At 35.4% G+C, this 21,299-nt stretch overlaps 1 protein-coding gene across 5 annotated transcripts in view; it reads right to left on the reverse strand.

Moving 5' to 3' along the window:
* PCGF5 (polycomb group ring finger 5) overlaps window positions 1–21,299 on the reverse strand; it is a 65,758-nt gene that overhangs the window by 9,867 nt on the left and 34,592 nt on the right. For 4 of the 5 annotated variants that reach the window (XM_063163529.1, XM_063163526.1, XM_063163528.1 and 1 more), the window contains 7 exons: window positions 13,739–13,835; window positions 9,260–9,315; window positions 9,081–9,140; window positions 5,809–5,957; window positions 4,601–4,699; window positions 3,479–3,568; window positions 1,593–1,652 (listed from right to left, as the gene is read on the reverse strand). In XM_063163529.1, the coding sequence (XP_063019599.1) occupies window positions 1,593–1,652; window positions 3,479–3,568; window positions 4,601–4,699; window positions 5,809–5,957; window positions 9,081–9,140; window positions 9,260–9,315; window positions 13,739–13,835 (611 nt within the window). The remainder of the gene's footprint in view (window positions 1–1,592; window positions 1,653–3,478; window positions 3,569–4,600; window positions 4,700–5,808; window positions 5,958–9,080; window positions 9,141–9,259; window positions 9,316–13,738; window positions 13,836–21,299) is intronic. The other variant, XM_063163531.1, reaches the window with a different exon arrangement.

The raw sequence follows: 21,299 nt of genomic DNA on the forward strand, positions 1-21,299 counted from the left end.
TGGGTCCCTAAATTGGACAGAACTTGTGGAATGGCAGGGAAGAATGGATGGGTTTCCCAAAAGGGCTGTAGAATATCTGGGCACTTGTTGCTCAAACCTCTTATTTTTCCGTCTGTCAGCATTTCATTTGTCTCAAGTCTTCTTCTTCATTAGCATACTGGGTATTTTCTATAGCATAAAACCCTGGCAAATCTCATTGTCTCAGCAGCTGTATGGCCTTAAATACCTCCCCACCATACAACAGAGGCAAAGCTAATATAAGTTTTTCTAAATTCCAAATTTGGAAATACAAAGAATTATTACAGAAGCTATCATTAAAACCAGAAACATTTTGCTTCATTCTTCAAATGCAACAGAGATGAAGAAACAAAGATATAGCCCCAGAGACCTACAGGGTTAATAAATTTTCCATGCCATGATAGATATCCAATAAATATCATGCCAATAAATATCACCAGAACTAAATGTGATAACACTTGCAGGAGATTTACAAACTGGAGTTCAGAGAAATCACAAGGTAAACCCAGAGGTATTAACAGTACCAGAAGTATTTAGGAGAGAAGACAGAAAGCACCACATGTAATCTGCATGTGCAATTAACAAAAATGTATCTGTGGTATCACAAATTACTTGGTCTCTGATTAATTTTTTTTTGCACAGGACATGAATACCATTTCATTTAAATACTGTTTCACATTTTGACTTTGAGTATATAAATTGTCTCTAAACATGTGCAGATCTAATTGGAAGTGAACACAGGCAGAGACAGAGCAATCACCACACTGAAATTGCCAAGTAAACCAGTGAGGCTCAGTGTTTTAGCAAACAAAATCACAAAACTGTACAAATCAAATGCACTATGCTGGGACAATTCTAATTATTGAAGGAGGCATGAGTGCAGTAGTTCACTTCCACCACTAGTGAGAAGTGACCCTCTATCACTAGCTCTAATTTTTCCTCAAGACAAAAATAGTATCCCAAAGTTGCAAAGTAACTTTTAGAAATAAGTTAAAATCAAAATTCTCAATAAGGAAACTGAAATACTGTTTCAAGGAAGCAGATTGGTCACTGAAATTTAGAAATCAGCTTCAGTTTGCAGGTTCTGGAGGTTTTGCTTCTAGAGATTATTCAGTTTCTAATTTTAAAAATATGAAAAGGAGTTTAGAGAAATCTAACATTTTTTTACTCCATCAAAAAGGACATATGAATTCCCACAAAGAGATGAAACCAGCGTAGTCTCTTAATTCACACTCTTAATTTTTGATCCCTTGCCAGTGACTGCCCAATACTGCTTAGTTAGAGTAATGAGATAGCAAGAGGTAGATAATCGTTTGAGGCCGATAGGCATATCAACCTATAGAACAGTATCTTTCAAAAAAAACCACAAACAAAAACTGGCCTATGGCACAGAAGACAAATTCCTAAATCCTTTGAATGAAGTTTGTGCTGCAGGAATAAAAATGCTCAGACCTTGCTCACAGAGTTTTAGCACTTTATAGTGAGGAATTATTAAAGCTCCACAAGCTGAACTACAATGGAGTGCTGACAGGACCTTAGTGACTGCAGTATGCACAGTTGTGAGTGCCTCTTACCTGATAGAAAGTGCCATCCTGTGAGCAGACTTGCGAAGATGAGCAGTTCTGACACCGAAACTGCGGAGGAGATGATTTTCTGATCAGATAAGAGGCATCCACAGCTGGACATACACATTTACCATTTATTGATTTTTTAAAAAAAGTTTAAATGTAAAGGTTACAATCAATTTACTCATTTTAAAACAGGAAGGAATTGTTTAATGAATAAATGGATATTTTTCCCTTTTCTTGTCTATCTCATGTAAGGTCCACAGCTATGCAGTAAAACCTCAGAGATGAAGACAATGGATTCACTCGATCTTCATTCAGAAGGATATTGTTAATTAATTACCATTGCAACTTCATTGAGGAGAACAAAATCATAGAAGCATAGATATTACTGGATTTATTACGAGCAAAATTAAATTTTTTAGAGGTGTTAATCATCTTTGACTTCAGGGGAGTGATTTAAAGCTACATGAAAGAGAAGATGAACACATACCTGGCTATGCTGTATGTATATAAATACGCTTACAAGCTTAAGCAGGAGTTGTGAACTCTTGCATTCACTAAATGTTAAAAACTATAGTTCTGAGATTTTTGAAAATTTTTAGTGCAAATTTTTTTTAGCAAGATTATAGTTACTGTTGCCTCTAATTTCATGCAGTAGGCAAGGGCTGCAGGATGAAATGCCATGAAAAAATTCCATTATCACTGAAATTGTTGCCTCAACACTTCCTAATAGGACAGCCAATGCTAACAGAAATACAACATGGCAAACCAAACAGACATCCACTGGTTTCAAGGCAGTATTGGAAAAAACTCTAGTTAAAGCTCTCTTGGGGGTTTCAGCAATCACCAAATTTCAATGCAATATTACTTTCAAATTTATCAAATACTTGCCTATATACAATGATCTCCCTAATTCCTATCAAAATCTATCCTTCCCCCTCCAGCTTCAGATTAAGGTAAAACTTTAGGAGACTCGTGAATTGTTAACTTTACAATGTGTTAATTCTCCGTGTTTTCTGTCCGTGTCCCAGCACTTATTATTCTAAGCACTAGGAAGCTTTAAACAAAAAAAAAGAATAGAAGAAGTTTGGAATTTTCTCCAGATCAGTACATTAAGGTATATTAAATGCTTAACCTCAGCTGCACTCCAATTTAGCCTCCACTAGTAATGACAGACAAACTTGCATGTGCTACAAAGACCAATCAACAGGCACACACAAACAAATGCATAAAAGAAAGAGAAGAAAAGGGTATATGACTTCTAATAAAATAATATACAAGGCAATACAAAACCAAACTGAATATAATCTCTGAAAAAAAAAGTCTTTTTAAAAAGTTAAATACTGCAATTCTAATTTATACACATGCAGCAAGGAAAACCCATCTGGCTGTTATCTGAATGTTATTGTTATACAGCATATCCAAAAAGAATAGATGCAGTATTAACAGAAACATTAATAAAACAATTAGATTTCACCAGTAATTTTTTCAGTGTCACTTTCAGTTTATTGACTGAACAAAACAGGTTCTTACTGAAGAACTGTTGGATGCAGATTCCCCAACTATTATAACTCAAAAGGTCACCAAAAACAAATTTGGTGAAGAACAAGGGCTTGGGTTTCCACTTACTTGACTTAAAACTCTGAGCAGAACTTGCATGTACACATCATACATCCACTATTCTGAACTTTCAGAATCTACACAATATATGTGCTGAAGGGTTTCACCCATAGGCTTTTACATAAGAAATTCAGAAAACATGTAGAAGGCATTTTAAATAGGGGTTTTTTGAAGGGTCATAGATTATATTTGGGCCTAAGATGTGAAAGCATGTATAGTGTCTATAATAAATACACCAAAATATCATTTATCAATAATGTAACAGCATTTACATTTTCGCCTCTTAGTCTCCATCTTGTCATATAGATGAATTCCATAGTGTGATCCTTCCCCATGATTTCTCCGTTGCATAGTACATCCAGCTTAAAATACAACAGAACAAACAGTAAGACAAAGGGATGCAGAAATTTAATGTCTAAAGGAACTGCTAAGTGAATCTCCAGAGTTAATCCTTCCACTCCTATCATTATATAATGATACCATCAGACATGTATATCAGAGCTGGATGAAGACAGCATGCTGACAATATGGTTTTTTGTACCCTGGTATTCACTTTTGTGTTTTTATTTGAAGTGTGGACAGAAGGAAGTCTGCTACCAAGGTATGAAATCACCAGTAGACAAACATTCCCTATATTTAGCTACACTACACAGTATCCATTTGAAGAGAAAGCCTTGTGCAGTATTTTGAAGGCTACCTTGCTATGCCAGTACTCTTTCAAACCCAAAGATATAAACCAGAAGTATAGTAATTTTCATTTAAAAAATAGATTGTAAAGAAACTTTAAAAAATTAGTTTAAAAATAACTAAGAAATTACAAGGAAAATGCGCTTCAAAGTACACAGACATTCCTTAACTGAAAGCAAAATACAGAGAAAAGCAATGATCTCAGCATGAAAAATGCCTACATTAAACTGTATTATAGCATCTTACTGCTGCCTGCCACTGCAAATGTTTGACAGTATTTTCATTACTAGACCTATAATATTTTCTGTGTTTCAGAAAAAAAAAAAAGGCAAAATTTCAAAGTAAGCAGAATCTTTGTAACACAAGGCATTAAGGACAGATTAAAAACCAAATGACACCAAAAAGGCTGATCAGCATGTCATGACACCGTGACAAACTCCTCTGCATCGTTATAACCTGTGCACCAAACCTAACTCTGCCCTACTCCTGACCAAAGCTGGGAGGCTGCTGCTGGTGCTAAAGACAGCCTGCCCTGCATGGAGCCTTTGGCTCCTGTACAAGAACAGGCTGAAGAAATAGTCTGTGCTTCAGTCTAAATTCCTGTATCCCTGGAAAGAGGGAAAGCAGGTTCAAACATGATTAAATTTCACAGAAATATATTATGTTGCAGGGAAATAAAAATAAAAACGTCTTTCTTTCAAATGTACCTCATAGGAACTTGGAAGTTTTAATTTTAAGCTGAGAAATTTTTTGATAGTTCCCACGGTCACTCGAGTAGAACAGCGGATAAATTTCTTCATTAAGCCCTAAAGCAACAGCAACAAATCAGGAAAAACATGTTAGAAATTTAAAAATTTAAAAAACATGTGAGCAATATTTAGTGCAGGAGCACCTATAACTGATAGTCTTTTCAATCAGTAACAATTCTCTTCTAATTGCTAATGACACCATAGGTTCATTTTTGTTCACTTGTTTTCAAAATTTAAAAGATGACAAACAACTTCATTTGACCCTGGTTCTTGAGATATTTCTAAAAGATACAGAAGGGAGGAAAGAAAAAAACCAAAGCCCAGCTACCACCAAACCCATCAAAACCCCCATAAGAACTTAAATAATCAGTGTGTTTGTGTTAGTAACACTGAGGGTCAAAGAAATGTTGCATTTCTTAGAAGTGTTAAGAACCTCCAAAGTTATACATGTAACATAACACTTAAAAAATACAAGTAGCTTTATTAGAAAAGTTCTTAAATATATTTTTCATTTTATCCTTCTATTTGTAATTTAATAAAACATTGTAAAAACCTAAGGTGATTCCTAAAAACTTTCTTGTAGACTAAGTATGCTAGGTAATCCCCCTCAGGAATAGAAACCAAATATCCCTAATTCTTAAAACACCAATTGGCAGGTATTACTCCACACATTTTGCAGACTGAAGTGATCTCCCCATGGCCACAGACAACACATCAGGGTTAGAATCAGGTTTACAGCTCAGAAGATCTGGATCACAGTCATTCAGGGCACCACATATTTGATAAGCAGGTTCATTCTGGCATGTTAAAACAGTAATCCTCAAGGTACAAGGCAGCTCACCTTCAGCTAGCTTTATAAATACCTCTGTGGTGTGCTGTAATCTGTTGTGTAGTGCAGTTGTATACCATAAAGGCTGTAGGCTACAAAACTATAATCCACACACAAACAAAAATTCCACTGTCACAGATGGCTTTCTGTATAGAACTGTATTTCTCATAAAATTCCAAAGATGCACTGAAACGCCTCAAAGGAAAGGACTAAATAAGCGTGAAGTGGGAACAGGTCACTACAATCAGGTTTATTTTTAATGGTTATAAAATGATTTGGTTCCTGTAAGATGCTATTCTGTCATCAATAAGTACAGCACAGCTTGTTTGCTACTCACTTTGACAACATTATCTCCTGACTGCCCATTGTTGCGCAAACAGTCGAGACAGATTGCAATCTGTGGGTCACTCCTGTGATAGTCTTTGTCTTCTTCATTCTCATCACACTCCTCATCTACTTTGGGTTTATCAGCTTTTGGACTTTCATCTGTAAAATATGAAGATCGTATTATTTAAGTATAAAGTAATTAAGAATCATATATATAAGGAAGTAAGGCATTTTTATGAGCCATAATTTTTCTTCACATTAACTTCACACAGTTTTAACTCAGTGCATTCTTAAACTGACCAACTTAAACATCTCTGGAAACAAATTTTCACGGCTGAAATTTTAATGCAATATGCAAACAGATTTCTATGGAACAGAAAATAATTAGTTGATGGACTATATTGGGTATGGCTGTCTACTTCTGATATGTTCAATAATTAAAACCCTGCAACTCTGCATGCATCACAATCACTCAGACATGTAAACCTAATGTATAGTGTAGCAGTTTAGTGACAAAAATGTTTTTAAATAAAAAACAGAATGACTAATACCAACACATATATCAAAGTAACACAGCCAATCAACTCATATTAACTGTCACAATAATCCAGTGAAGACAAATGCCTGTAATGCAATCACAAGGCAAACTAAACCTTAGACTTCATCCACTTTTGACCAGATTTAAATAGGTCACTGTAAGAACTCCAGAAGGATTTTACAACTAAATAGCCATATATTTACTTACTCCCTTTTAAAAAGAAAAAATATAAGAAAAGAGGAAAGGTCTGTGTATTTTTTAGCAGAGCTTATACAAACTACATAATCACATAGAAAATGTTATCCCCTTTCACTCTGCTGTTAACATGTTCTATTGGTTCCTGGTTAAAATTCTAACTCTTTGGAAAAGTACCATCTTGTATGGTTTAGAAAGGTTTAGCAAAGTTGAGCACTCAAACACTAAGACTGGGAAGTACATTTAGATAAGGCTGCAATGTATGTAAATAACAACCATAACATGGAGTCAGGTTTACAGATTTAGTGTACAGTATATAATAATCTTATTGTACACATTTAGCTTTCTTTTCTGTATCCCCAACTTACTTATTTTGATTTAAAACAAAGGCTGCTCTCTATTGGAATAAAACATTATCACAATTAACTTGAATAAGCTGCTTTCATGTTTTTTAAAAAACCTTTCAGATCAAGTTCTACTAGTTTCCTACACTTACCAGATTCTAAAGGAATTTAGAAGAGTTCAGATGAGAAAATGGAATGTAAACTTTAATAAACACCAAGCCATGACCAAATTTATTGACAGAGTAATTAGTTGCCTTTGTTCAATTTCCATATTCAAGATGAGTTTTAAGCTGTATTCATTACTTTTCTCTCTTAGAATTTTTAAGCTTTCACTAATTATGCAGGATTTATCCCCAAGTTCCTATTAGCTATTGACACATTTAGTTGAATGTGTATCATATACACATTTTATTCCTATCATCTTCCACGAGCAGAATTTATAGTATCAAACTGCAGATATTTTTTCTTTTTTTCTGAAAGTCCAGGAAGCAAACTTTATCAATTGAGCAGGTGCAGTCTACCTGTCACAAGCATTTGTTTACCTCAGGCTGGACAGTACCACTGAATATTTTCTCTCTGTACCATAGCATTTTGTCATTCATCAATTCTTTCTGGCAACCACTCTCCTACAGGAGTCACCAATGGCTGAGATCTGCTTTATTGTTTGGGGTTTTTTCCTTCTGATATGTGAAAACTTTAAGTCCTGGGATTTTTTAACAGCTCTTAGATTCTTAGGTTAGGAACTGTGCTGCAACCTGTGGCACAGGACATAACTGACAGACTCAAACTACAGTGACAATCTGATTGCAGGGCATGATATTGACAACTGAAACAGTCTCTTCTAAATGAAATTATCCTCAGCAAATAATTTCTTCCCAGGCAAGATTCTAAATGCTTGTTTGTGGCAGAAAATAGCTTAAGTGCTCATAATTTGTATCAATGCGTTGTAATGACTTCCAAATACTTTGCAGACACAAAGTTCGGTAGCCCCAGGCTACAGTCTCTAACGGAGTTGGATACATCTGTAGCTACTCAGAACTATAATCTGTGAGTTAGTGCTTTCCTCTCATCCACAAAAACAATCCAAGCTCTCACTACACTTACTAACTCATCTCTATTGGATTTATCATTAAATTAGTAGAGGAAGGTAAGAACCAGAAGAGTAAATAGATCAAAACTAAGTCACATTATACAAATTTGCAAATTATCTGTTGGTTCTTTCTACGTATATAGCAGATCATTTTCTAAACAGTCAAGATATGTCTCTATCTCACAAAAATATTTTCTGAGTATTTTTTAAAACTGAACAGGTATAAACTACATAGTATACTGTAGTAAACTAATATAATTTCATCTAAACTGTTCTGCAATTCATAATTTATTTATATAATAGAGAAAATAACATTGTCCCTCACAATGGATGCCTAGTCCAAATCAACAAAACTTGTGAAAAAGAAAATTAAATGTTACAAAGTTGAAAAGAAGATATTATAATGAAATGAATGCAGAAGAATATAAGATGTTTACTTGACAGTTACCCTTTACTGAAAATAGCTATTTTTTAACTTAGCAGAATCTTTCACAAGTTCTTTAAAATCAAATCAAATAGGCTATGGTATTAAAAACTTGATGACAAATTAAAGGGGCATAAAACCAGCTGGTCTAGTCCTCGCTTAGCACCTCAGTACTGAGTTTCAAAGTTCATGGGTCAACTACAAAAAATGAAACAAAGCAAAAAAACAAACCAAAAAGCCCAACCAAAAAAGCATTATGGAATCTATAGAAAACAATTATTTGGCATGTGTGGAAAACTGTTTTACTGCTTGTCATAACTAATTCTTGACAACCTCCTACTTAACAGATGGTGAAATTTGGTAACAGAAAGTAATTTGTAAAAACTCTGTAAAAAATCCTGCCTTGCTCTATTAAGAAAATTAAGAATTCAGCTGGACAATTGTGAGAGTGTTGCAAGTCAGAGCCTAGGATAATGCAAATGAAATAATAGCAAAACAGCTACAGTTTGTTAACATACTGGTTGATAGATAAGCAGTAGTATGTGAAGGCCCATTTATCTGCACAGATTCACTACAAGTTTCTGTAGTATCTTCGAATTCAGGAAAAACAAAATGTACTTGTGTCAGTGAAGAAACTGGTCTTAATAAACAGTGTTACTTAACACACAGATGAAAGGGAAAAAATCATCACCTTGTCCATTTTCTTGAGGTTTGTTTTTCTTCCAAAATTCAATCTCTCGCTGCAGTTCCTCTAGTTAACATCAAAGAACAGTAATGTGAATTTTCAAATCAATACCAGGTATGAAATTAGAAAGAGCTATATTCCCCCCACCAACCCAAACAGTTCCCAAAACCAAATGAGAAACTTACGTTCTCGAAGTCCAGGCACCAACTTAAATATAATTTCCTCTAAGGTGTTATCCAGCCTTTCAGAGGGAAAAAATACATTTGACATTAATGGATACTAGCATTTTAAGTCTTTTTAGTGTTTAAATAACAAAAGCTTTTGAGTAACAACTTGCATTTTTCTAGTAAATAATGATCCTGTCCTGTCAAAGTCAACTGATTTTAGTTTGAGAGACAACATGCATTAAAGCTTATCTCAACCATATCCTAAATGGATTTATCATAGAAATAACGAAGGAATTACTTTTTTAACATATAAAGATAAGAATGAAGCAAAAGATAAAAACATTATACTCTAAAATTTTTATTTCTGAATTTGTATTACACGCAAACAGCAGTGTTACTAGAAGGAACACACTGGAAAAGTAGCATTCAATTTTAAGGTCCAGCTCATGAGTAGTAAGCATGAAAATGATAAACTCCATTATCATATTAGGTGTTGAAGTGCTTTGGTAATAAGCCTGTTACAAAACCTGAATAGACTATTTCCTACTTACCATACCACCGCAAAGCAGTTTTGGCAGGATAGAGAAGACCACAGAGCACCCATGCTGCTCTGACTTGATAGTTCTCAGCACCCAGCACAGTTAATTTGAACTATTTAAATCTGCCATGTGTTGTACACCAGAAGAGAGTACACTGCACAGGCATGTCCTCTGATACCCTGATATTAGTGCCAAAACTAGTTATCACAGTCCCTTCCAGTGTACACACTGCAGTTACTCTTGTTGCTGAAGCTAAAATACTTTTATTTCCTTTTCTCTTAATTTAACCAACTATTCTATCCATTTAGTTTATCATCTGCTTTCTAGTTCTACTTCCTCTCCTGGTCTCTCATCCTTCAGTTTCCTCTGGCTTTCACTCTGTTTCCTTTTCCTTCCTCTCCTTTGCCCTTTATGTTCTCCTCAACAGAAACTCCCATTGCCCACAGCCTAAACAAAAAGTCATGACAAAATAAAATACTAAGTAATACAGAGAAATTAAGTATCTTGACATTCAGTCAGAATCTGGCATATTTTAAATTGCCTTATTTTTTCATCTCAATAACAATATATTTCTTTATATACATATTTGCAAATACATGTGTGTACGTGGTATTAATAATGCACTATAGGCCTGCTAAAAAAACATAGCTGTTCTGTCATTTGTTCACCAACAGTTGCAAAGCAGGAGTAAGAATGAATATTTTTATTGTTGAGGAATGTCTACAATCAATATAAATTGATAACAATCATCTTAAAATAAATACATGAGTATTCAAGGTTCTCCTTAGAGAATTTGTACTTGCACTTTACAACTAGACCCATTACCCAACCATCAAGTTCTGAGACCAGATCCCTGTGGCATCCATCAGTAGATTCAGTCATACCATAGAAATGGTACAAACAGCTACAAACACAACCCATTTTTACTGCTTCTTCTTAAGGGGACAACAACAACAAAAATTCAGCAAGTGAAACATCCCTCCCATAAAAAAGAGAGAGCACTTTCTCACAGATAAGGAAATTAAAATTGTAGGATGTCTGAGTGCTGGCTTTCTGATAGATACAAGGTAGGTCAACCTTCCCAGGTGGTGTAACTTGCAGCCTTCTCTGTCAGTATCTGAGGGAACTACATGGTGCTGCTTTCTGTGAGGTTCCCACAGCAGAGCACTGGGAACTTGGGAACATGCCTTAGAAATGGAATTCATTTCACACTGTAAGAAAGCTCCAACCTTCATAATTTACTCATTAAAAGAAATGAAATGAAATAAGGACTTCAAAAGAGAACACTACTACCTTAATTAAAAATCCCTCTGTTCTTGAGGATGGTATAATACATGCTGGTTTTATTTCATTTATTTTTGAAATTTCCCATATAGCACATTCTAATTTACTTTCAATGGCTCAAAACAAAAGTCACTGGTAATGCTAAGATAGCAAAAAAAAATCCAGTATACTTTGCAAATTTACCATGGTAGAAACAAGAAGTGGCTTCCCACTCTAGTCAATACCTAATTTTTCTCCAAAAACTAAACAAAAAAAACCAAAAAAAAAACCTACTTTCTTTACAGAGGATAAATAGTAATAAATACTCTGACAGGGAGCAGGAAAAAAAAAGTCCAATCTGATCTTTAAATGCAGGGAAACATGAAATTATTACAAGATTCTCAGTTTCAGATGCATCTTTCAGTGTTCCCATAATCCACACATGTAAGCAGTCTGACATAAATATTTGTATTTTTGTGTCTCACATCAAACTCATTCCAAAATGAAACTACTTGAAAAAGGTGGTCTCAGTCATTTACTATGATACTTCCTGTTAATGCTGAAAAATGAACATTGATATTTCAGAGATACCTCTTTCCATTCCCACATCTTCCAACCATCTTCCAAGTCTCAAAACCAGACCATATAGAAAAAAGAATCAAGCATTTCTGCCAGCTTAGTATAGCTCATTTTTCCAACCCTTCTATAATACTGAATGAGTTACAAGATCAACACTCTCTGATAATTACCAGCAAATGTGAACCAAACTAAGACTATTGCTCAGGAAACCTTGCATGCACAGGGGTATGCTAGCAAGAGAAAAAAGAAGTCTGCCCTTATGGCATTATCAACACAGACCCTATTGAGTACTGATGATGCAGAATTCTGCTAAATTAGTAAAAGGAATTCTTAAAATTTAACACTCTTCCTACATTTTACATTTTCATTTTAGAGCTCAATGTTGAATTTCAGACTTAGTCTTCTAGTTACAAGAGACCCTAAGTGCTGCCAACTAAGAGATACATCTAAAAAGCCCACATAGTTATGAAGTTACTCAGAACTGAGTTTAGAAGAAGTTTATAAAGCTTATCTGAGAGATCTTAGTTAAAACTCCTAAGTGGTATTCAACACAATTTCTCAGAAAATGACTGCATTCTTTAGCAATGATGGGGCTGATCTCCATGGTCAGAGTGTAACTCTTGTATTAAGTTATGCAGGCAGCATCCAGGAAAGATAATTCCATTGCATGGCTCATGTGCTCTTCTGATTATTAGTTTAGCAAATGTTTAAAGCTGGTTCATAAAATACAACCAGGAAACTACTAACTATATGCAGTTTCTTGGCAAAGAGACCAAATGACTCTAAAAGGAATTGCAGGAAATAATTGCAGAGAAAATAGCTCTTCTCACATTTCTGGCTTGTGCTCTCAACTTTCCTCACTCATCTATAATTTCCTGCTCAAAGGACAATATTTGTTTACTAAACAACTATTTTATGTTTCAGAAAATGCATTTTTCATCTCATATGAAGTGGTCCTATGAGAATAAAAAGAAATATTTCTAAATGCTTTTGTTTTCAGCTTATTATTAGCCTACAGCATATTCTGTTATGACTCACACAGCACCTCAGAAACTGACAGGAATCAGAAAAATAATCTACATGAACCTGCTCAGCCCCACCCTTCCAAAAATATTCAGATGACAAAGTCTTAGGCCAATAACACTCTTTACAGTTGCTGAATTGAATCTCTTTCAGTTATGCTCTTGGTACATAATTGGGAATGGATGTGCACACATGGATCAGCAAAAATCAATGCAATATATGACAAATTGTAACAAAACCAATGACATCAGAAAATTATACCAAGCCTAGTAAATTCCAGATGGAAATTTATATTTTTACATTAATGTAAGAATAAGTCCTTCTAAGTTCACAACAGTATTACAAAACCATAATACTGGGGAATGGGGTGGAGGTAGCGTTGGAAGAGAAGGCACAGAGAGCCTTCATCACTCCAAGAAAACATGAAGTTCTTCCAGTTATGATTACATTTGCAAACTTTTCTATCTTATTGGATGTCTATCATCTTTGTTTCAACATAGCACCACTAAAAGTGAATCCAGAATTTAATTTAAAAAAATTTTAAAAGGTGTGTTAATACAATATTAAAAACTCAAAAAAGGGTATTTTTAATGTAAAAACTTATTTTCATGAGTGTCTTTTCATTAATCTTACAGCAGATTTCAATTCAGATTGGTGGACTTATGCCTTGAAAAACATAGCTTTTAACATGACTCATTTTCTATATGCTGCTCTAAAAATAAAAATTTGCCATGAGGTTTGGAATGCCCTAAATAATTTCAAAAAACAACCCTCTAGAATTTAATTTCACATAAAGAATAAAAGGTATCTGGTTCATTTATTTGTTTAATAGTGATATTATTTTTTTTAACTTGTACAATAGAAGCACTATTTCTGTCTCTTTCCCTTATGTCTCCTCCTTGTATTATATCTGAAAAATTCAATTTAGACTGTAGTGGGAGCTGAGAAAATGACAACCTATATGGCTTAGAAGAGTTCATATATGCATTACAAAAATAAGCAAAACAATTATTGCCCTTTTAGGATAAAAACATTAAGATTTTTTTTGTTGTTGTTCTTGCATTTCAGCAAATGCTGTGAAATAGATTCTTACCTTAACATTTCTAGTGGATTGGTCTCATGCACTTGGTTGCCACACCTGGGACAGTCATTGCTGTCTTCAAAGTGTTGAACAATACAAGTCTTACAAACTAAGACAGAGAAGGAGAAAATATAAAGAAAAAAACCCCTTAGACAATAACCAAATAATATTGCTTGAGTATGACCTAATGATACATGGTAGCTACCTCATACATCAGAAATAAAAGAGTATTATTGTAAAGTAAATAATTACAATGTATCTTATCCCTTTCTTGTTCCCCAAAACCATCGTTAGTTCTGCTCCACTGGGACACCAAGCTCAGCAGCACAGGCTGGACAAGCACTTTAAATTACGAGATATTTCAGCTACTTAGAATTCTCCCAGCATCACAACACATGAAGCCCACCACCTTAAAGAGCAGGTTAAAGAACACCTTAAAGCCTGTCCCACCTTAAAGGGCAGGTTCTCAGGTGGGCGCTGGGGAACTTCCACCATCACCTCAGCTGATCTGAAATAACTTACATCAGTTCAATGGTGTTGCTTGCAGCTGAAAATACTGGTTTAAATACTTAATGTAAGAAAAAAGGTCACAGAAATTGCACACAGGTTCAAAGTGTTTCCTTTTTGACATGGTGCTTTCCAAAGCAATGACAGAATGTACACTCAACATTTAATATTTGAACCTCATAATGAAAAATCAGGATCAGGACCATGGTAAGTATCAATACACCCAAACCAACAACAATGTCAGTTTAAAAACCAATCAACTGAAAGTAAACTAAACAAGGTGCTACACTACTGTTGCTTCCAAATGATCAATTACAGACTGTAGATTTTAATGTTATTAATTATGGAAGCCAAGCTGATGAGAACAAATATGCCTGCTAATATTACTGCACAACAATGTTCTGGATGGAGATAAACTCTACCCTCTTCTTCTTATTAATTCACCTACACTGAAATAAGAACTGCAAATTCATCAGTAAATGGACTGAAAAAATAAATGGACTGCTGTGACTGCAATATGCTTTCTGCTGAAACACTAAATTTTTTCATCAATTACTTAAAGAAGTATGAACATCTCTAAACAAGTTGGTAAATCCTAATTATAAGACTCTAGGAATCTTGAACTTCCTTTAACAAACAAAGCTTATATTTGCTCAGAAGGGTTATATCAAATCAGCTGATGCTGATAACGCACACATATTAAACCTCCATGTAGGTGTCTCTTCCATCTGCTTTAAATCACTAACTTAAAGACATTAACTTTACAGCCCAAGATTGTCAAGGAACTGTAAAATAACTCTTCTGTCAGTTAAGCATTTCAGCTGCAGCACCTGATAGCTCCTAATCCCAGTGTCTATATCTACCTGAATTCACTGCTTCTGTCAGGAGAAGGTGCATGGGTTAGTGGTGGTGAGGACAACACCAATGAACCACCAAGTTGAGAGTTACAGGCTGTCTCAGAAGTGCCATTAGTTGGAAACCTCAGTTCAAAGAGTGTGGGGGAGAAAAGGGCTAAGGAGCAAGTATGATGATGAAATCATGGAGTCTAGCAGATGTAAATTACTGTCATCTGGAAATTCACGTAAAAGTCACTGAGGGAAGCAACAGAAGAGTTTGGCTTACTCTAGAGCTCTTCTAACTTGACTTCATAGAAGCTGAGCTTAAAGATAACTCTTTTTCAATGGAGTTTCATCTGCTAACTCCTGTAACAAAGGAAGGAGTTAGTCTTTATGTTTTTGGTAAACCTTCTGTCTGGTATAAACAGCAGCATCTCTATGGAGTCTTTCTAGCCTGAGTTAAAATGATCAAGAATAAACAAAGTGGGAAAATTTGTACAACTGTTCAATATTAATTTCAGAATTGATAAACACAACCCCTAAGCTTCTTTTGTTTGGAAAATGTCCAGGCTGGAAGAGGCAATGAGCAACTTGAACTAGTGGAGGGTCTCCTTGCCCATGAGAGGAGGGTCAGAACTAATTAAGGGTCTGTTCCAGCCCAAACCATTCTATGCATTTTTTTTTGCAACAGAGACTCAGAGAATTAGCACAAAAATTCTTCAAAAGGAGAACGGGCTTTGTTTCAATACCAGAGTGATTCGGTTTCTTTTCTGTAAGCAATAGAATTAGCCTCCTTCTGAAAGGATTTCCTTGCATTCTAGAAAAACTTTCTGAAATTCTTAAGAGAATTTAATTCCCTTCACTTGTTCCCAGGATTTCTGCTCCACTCATGTCAGAGAAGTTCTTGAAGTCTGTGATGAGATGACACTGTTCTTACTGCATTGAGTTGTCTTGTAAAGATATTTTACATTTGAGCTTCCTAGGTTTTTTGTTTGTTTTCCAAACTAAAGACAAATAGGCCCTATCTGAGCTATAGCTTTCATTTACATCCAGAAGAAATCTGAAATTATCCCTATTCAGAAGAACTCCATGCCATGGGATCAATAACTAATACACTTATTTAAGTCAGATAATTGACTCTATAAAATCTCCCAAACATTAAACACTGCTAAACATAAAGCATGCTAATATGAACAATAATGTAAATGGAAGAAATTTTTATAATAGAAACTAATTTATGGAAAGGAACTAAATTCCTCAGTCTGAATACATTTTTGTGCTCTCTTTATACCTTTTGTTTCTCAGAGGAGACAATACTGTTGGAAGGCATGCATGGTCCAAGAAAGGACCTAATAATTAACGAAGAGCTTCATTTCCAGCATAGGAAAGGTCTTTGAGTAGAACATAACATATGATGAGAAGACATCATAAGGAACCTTATTCCAGTCCTATATAGATGTTTCTCTAAGCCAATAAACACACAGATCTGGATCATGTGCTGGTACAACCAGCTCAATACCATAAAACCCCCTTGAAACTGTAAATCAATATTGAAGTAATCCAACCAACTTTTGCTTTTTCTTGTGTAGAGTTATGGTGCTGTGAGGATTTGCTGACCACAACTAAATGTGATTTACCAACAAGAATATAAGGGTAAAAATACATATAAATTCTAGCATGGAAGAATAACAAACTGATACATGATACTCCTAGTGGGATCATCAACCAAATATTTTCCTATATGATAGGTATAATCGTCCTCTGTTACTCTCAATGTAAAACACTGAACATTTTTCAAAGCCTATCTCTTTGCAGTTTCAGAAAACAGGATGAAATCTAAACATTGGGTGAAAAAGGTAGGCAAAAAGGGAATCCTTAAACACAATTAAATTATAAATATCATTAATTCACCACGTTAGGGAAAAAACCAAACTCCAAATCAAAACCCCTCAATGCTTCCAGTACAGATTAACAAAATAACATGGTTTCATTAGCTTTGCTGTAGGTCATGGTAGGGCAGCAAACAGGCAAAAGAAAACTGCTTAACCTAAATGCACAGTCTGCAGAATTTTGAGGTATATGCTACACATGCCAGTGAAATAAGAACCTGAATGTCATTGTCGTTCAATGACATTTCAGATGAGACACAATAAAAGTTAAACTCATGTAAGATGACTTTCTATGGCTGATAAAAGTACTTGTGTGACATATGCTAATTGGCTGGCTGCATAACAATGCTGTTTTCCAATACACAGATATCTGGTTCACACATTCTTTCAGATCTTCATAATCAGATGAAAAACATAGATACAAGTGCCAAGACTGTGCTGTATGTCACAAACAAACAAAAAAAGGACATCTCTTGTGAATATCTACATACATATGTATCCATCCAGGTTACTGTTTAAATGTTGATTAATGAGGGACCTAAATAAAACTTCATATTGCATTTTTAAAATAAAGTATTCTACAAGATAACGTTTAATTAGGTAATTGTGGTACAAATTCTTTGTCAGAACTCATCCTTTGAATTCTTCCAAAGATTTCCTCTCTCAAAGTTAATCACTCTGATTCAGTGAGCAAAGGAAGGGCACAGGATATGCACAGCTAGTGGAACATCAAACCCATCTAGTGGAACATCAAACCCATCTCACTGACGGCACAGAGGTGCAACAAGGCATTTGGTGTATTTACTGAAGTATTTAATTATCTACCTTAAGCCTGCTTTAAAAACACTTACTTTTAGGGAAAGTGTTTGCTTAAAAACAGGACAGAAAACTTCACTTAACCATTCTTTTCAGAAACTATACAAGTGGGACTACTCCTCTCTTAATTACTTCTACCAGAGACTGTCACACTAGATTTTCTTTTGTTAAAAGGGAGAGAGAATTTCAGCATGTGATTACCAAGAAAGACTTTTTGTGTTGAAAACTATTTAAAAATAACATTTAGGCCCTGCTACATGGCACTGACTAAAGTTTTTGCAGGAGAAGGAGTCTGAAGGCAGCTCAGCTCGCTTGTCTGAGGGTGAGAAATTTTGCTGCAGTGAAGTTTTTTTGGGATCTTGTGTTGACAGCATAGGTTTTTAGCAAAATCTGAAAACCACTCTGGTTGAAAGATTATTTGATATTGAAAATTATTTCTCTGGTAAATTTCCTGCAGGGAAGGATATTTCTGAAAGTTCCTAGTCTGCCTTGGTTGCCAACTTCTTAACACAAATATTAGAGACCAACTAGGAGTAATGCACCTTTTGATCTCCCGTTCACCAACAGGGCAAAGTTGGTGATGAATACAGCCACAGAGAGCAGCTTGCCTTGAGGTGAGCTGAGGATCTTGAGAAAGGGTACGCACTTAAAGCACAGTTAGGACCCTGAACTTCAGGAGATAGGACTTTAGCTTGTTTAAGCTCATCAGATTTCCCAAGGAGACTATCCTTGGAAAGAGACTTAAGAGAGCTGGCTGAGCTATACAGTCCACTGTATAGGGAATTATGTCAGAAGAACTGCTTAGTGCACAAGAATTGCTTAGTGCACACGGTTCCTAATTAACATGCAAAAGTAGATCATATTAGAAGTGGAAACAAGAATGGGAAACAAAAGGATATAAAATCACTACTCTGGCACTTAAAGACAAAGGTAGGAAAGCCAAGGCTCAGCCATAGCTAAAAATGATGAGAGACATAAGGGAATTGTGTAAGTATGCTAGTAGCTGAAGGAAGCTTAGACAAAATATGCCTGTTAATGAATGAGGGAAACAACTCAGGAATAGCTTATACAGAGAGGTTTGAAGTCCTCAGTATCTTTTTGCCTTGGTCTTCACAGGCAGTGCTTGATCCTCCCTGCATACTAGCTTGATTTGGGAAGGAGGGGGATGATCAATAGCCAAGGAGCAGCAGGTTAAAGCCTACTGAGAAAGACTGGATGTACTTAAATCTACAGGCCAGGTAGGATTCACTAAGATGAAATCTTATCACCATGATCAGGGTGATTATGAGGGGTACCTGATGACTAGATAAGAGTGGTGTGTTATGGCCACCTGTAATAAAGAGAGGAAGGATGGCCCAGGGAAGTACAGCTAAACAGCCTCCTCTAGCTCACTGGGAAGACGGCAGATTACATCATGTCCCTTGGAGTCAATTTCCAGCTATGTGAGGGACAAAAATGTAATCAGAAAGTTGAAACAGCAATTTGCCAAAAGCAAATCATGCTATAGGCTGGCAGGTGATGTAATAATAGCTTGTACCATTTGAACAGCAGTTACAGGAGTGACAGAGCCCATCTTCTGGGGAGTGGCAAACAGTATCACAAGGAGCAATGGTCACAAGTTGACATTTGGCAGGACATTCAGAAAAACTAGATAAAGACTGTAGCACTGGAAATGATTATTAAGAGAAGCTGTGGAGACTCCATGCCTAGAAATTCAAATGTCAGCTACACAGAGACATGGCTTGACCTGGTAGAGTAGTGGCAACTAACCTGCCTCCTGCATGAAGTTAGCCTAGACAACCTCCAGATGTTTGCTGATGCTTTCAACCAACATTTCTACAGTAGTGTAAACAGTCTGTTATTTTTTAAGATACTAAAGAATGTTCTTGAGGAAAGTTTATTTTGCAAATGTTGTAAGTGCACACTGTACTAAACAATGGAGTGACTCAGGAGACAGATGATGGGACATGCCCTTTAGCTCACATCCAGACTGCTTCCATCAGTGGTTCTTAAAACATCCTTGACAACTGTGTAACAGACCAGAAAAAAAGATTTCAGTCCATAAGACAAAACCATTCTGTTGAAAGTAGCAAAAAAGAATTGAAGTACTGAATTTGCAGAATAAGTAATTCTGCACTAGCACAACTGTTTCCTTTCCAACAGAGATAGGAAAGTTTGCAGTTCTGGTACCCAAGTTGCACTTAGGTATTATTCACCCAGGGAATAGTGGAGTTTTCTGCCCAACATTTTCAGAAGCCCCAGCAGAAACATCTCTTTTTGAAAAGACACTAATTTTTCAGAGCAGGACTTAATATTTTCCAGAAATACAGAATATGCAAATCAACTGCTAATTCCCTGCAGTGGTTACCACTGATCACATTAGTTCCCCTATGACCACTGGAGAACATCTATGTCAATACATGCTTTTCAACTTGTCCAAAGTCATACATTGCACTCCCAGTATCTAATGAATTTACACTGCTTCTTCAACCATTAATACCTGCAGATTTTGGTCATTTGTACAATACTGCTTTCAGTCATGGCAATTAGTAAGTACAAAAAAAATACCAAAGGACAGTTAAAATCATTGTATACTGTGTATCTATTTGGGCAATACTGAAGAATCATACCTGTATGATACCATAGCTGCATTTGAAAAAAAATAAAAAATAAAAAATATTTTCTACAAGATAACTTAGCAGAGTACCTCCCTAAATTCTTCCATCACCTTCTCCTTTGCAGACATAAGATTTGCATAACACTACTGTTTTCAAGTTTTAAATTTTCCTTTCCATCACTGTAATCTTTGTATCTTGGTAACTGAAACTAGACTTTGCTTTATAGAAACACCACCATCTTTCCTGCATTTCTACTTAAGGACCCAAATATGTGACAGATTTTTGGTGAGAAGACCTGTGTAACTATATGGCAGCTCAGTAAAATTCATGTGCTCTGACCTGGGAACTAGGCAGTGACAGAGCTGACTCAGTGAAGAGCTCACAAACCACAAAACAACAAAAGAAGCAGATGCTGCTGAGAAGAGAATGCTCCTTATGCCATTAATGTTTTATAATAGGACCAAAAGTAAAAAAAAATATATATATAAACAAAAAGATACCACAATAAAAACACTTTTTTCTTAAATCTGATTTCCGATGTAACTATTTTCCCCTAACCCCAACTTTTAAAAGTTGTCAATGTTCATTAAACTTCAACCATAAAAATATAGCTAATACGGGAATTTTCCCAGTTTCTTAAAAGAGAGAGAGAATTTAATAATATATTTATCTGTCTCTAATAAATTTACCTCTGTTAAGTACCTCAGTCTTTTCCTGATTCTTTGTCACTATTTTCCCCCTCTATCCAATAAAGGATGAAAATCTTCCTTAGCACTCCTTTTCTTGATAATGTATTTATATAAACATTTTAATTGTCTTTTATGGCAGTAGCCAGATTAAGTTCTGGTTGGGCTTTGGTCCTTTTAATTTTCTCTCTTCATAACTTCACGGTGTCCCTGCAGTCCTT

The sequence above is a fragment of the Melospiza melodia genome, chromosome 9, assembly GCF_035770615.1.
Source record: "Melospiza melodia melodia isolate bMelMel2 chromosome 9, bMelMel2.pri, whole genome shotgun sequence".
In the NCBI taxonomy this organism is placed as follows: domain Eukaryota; kingdom Metazoa; phylum Chordata; class Aves; order Passeriformes; family Passerellidae; genus Melospiza; species Melospiza melodia.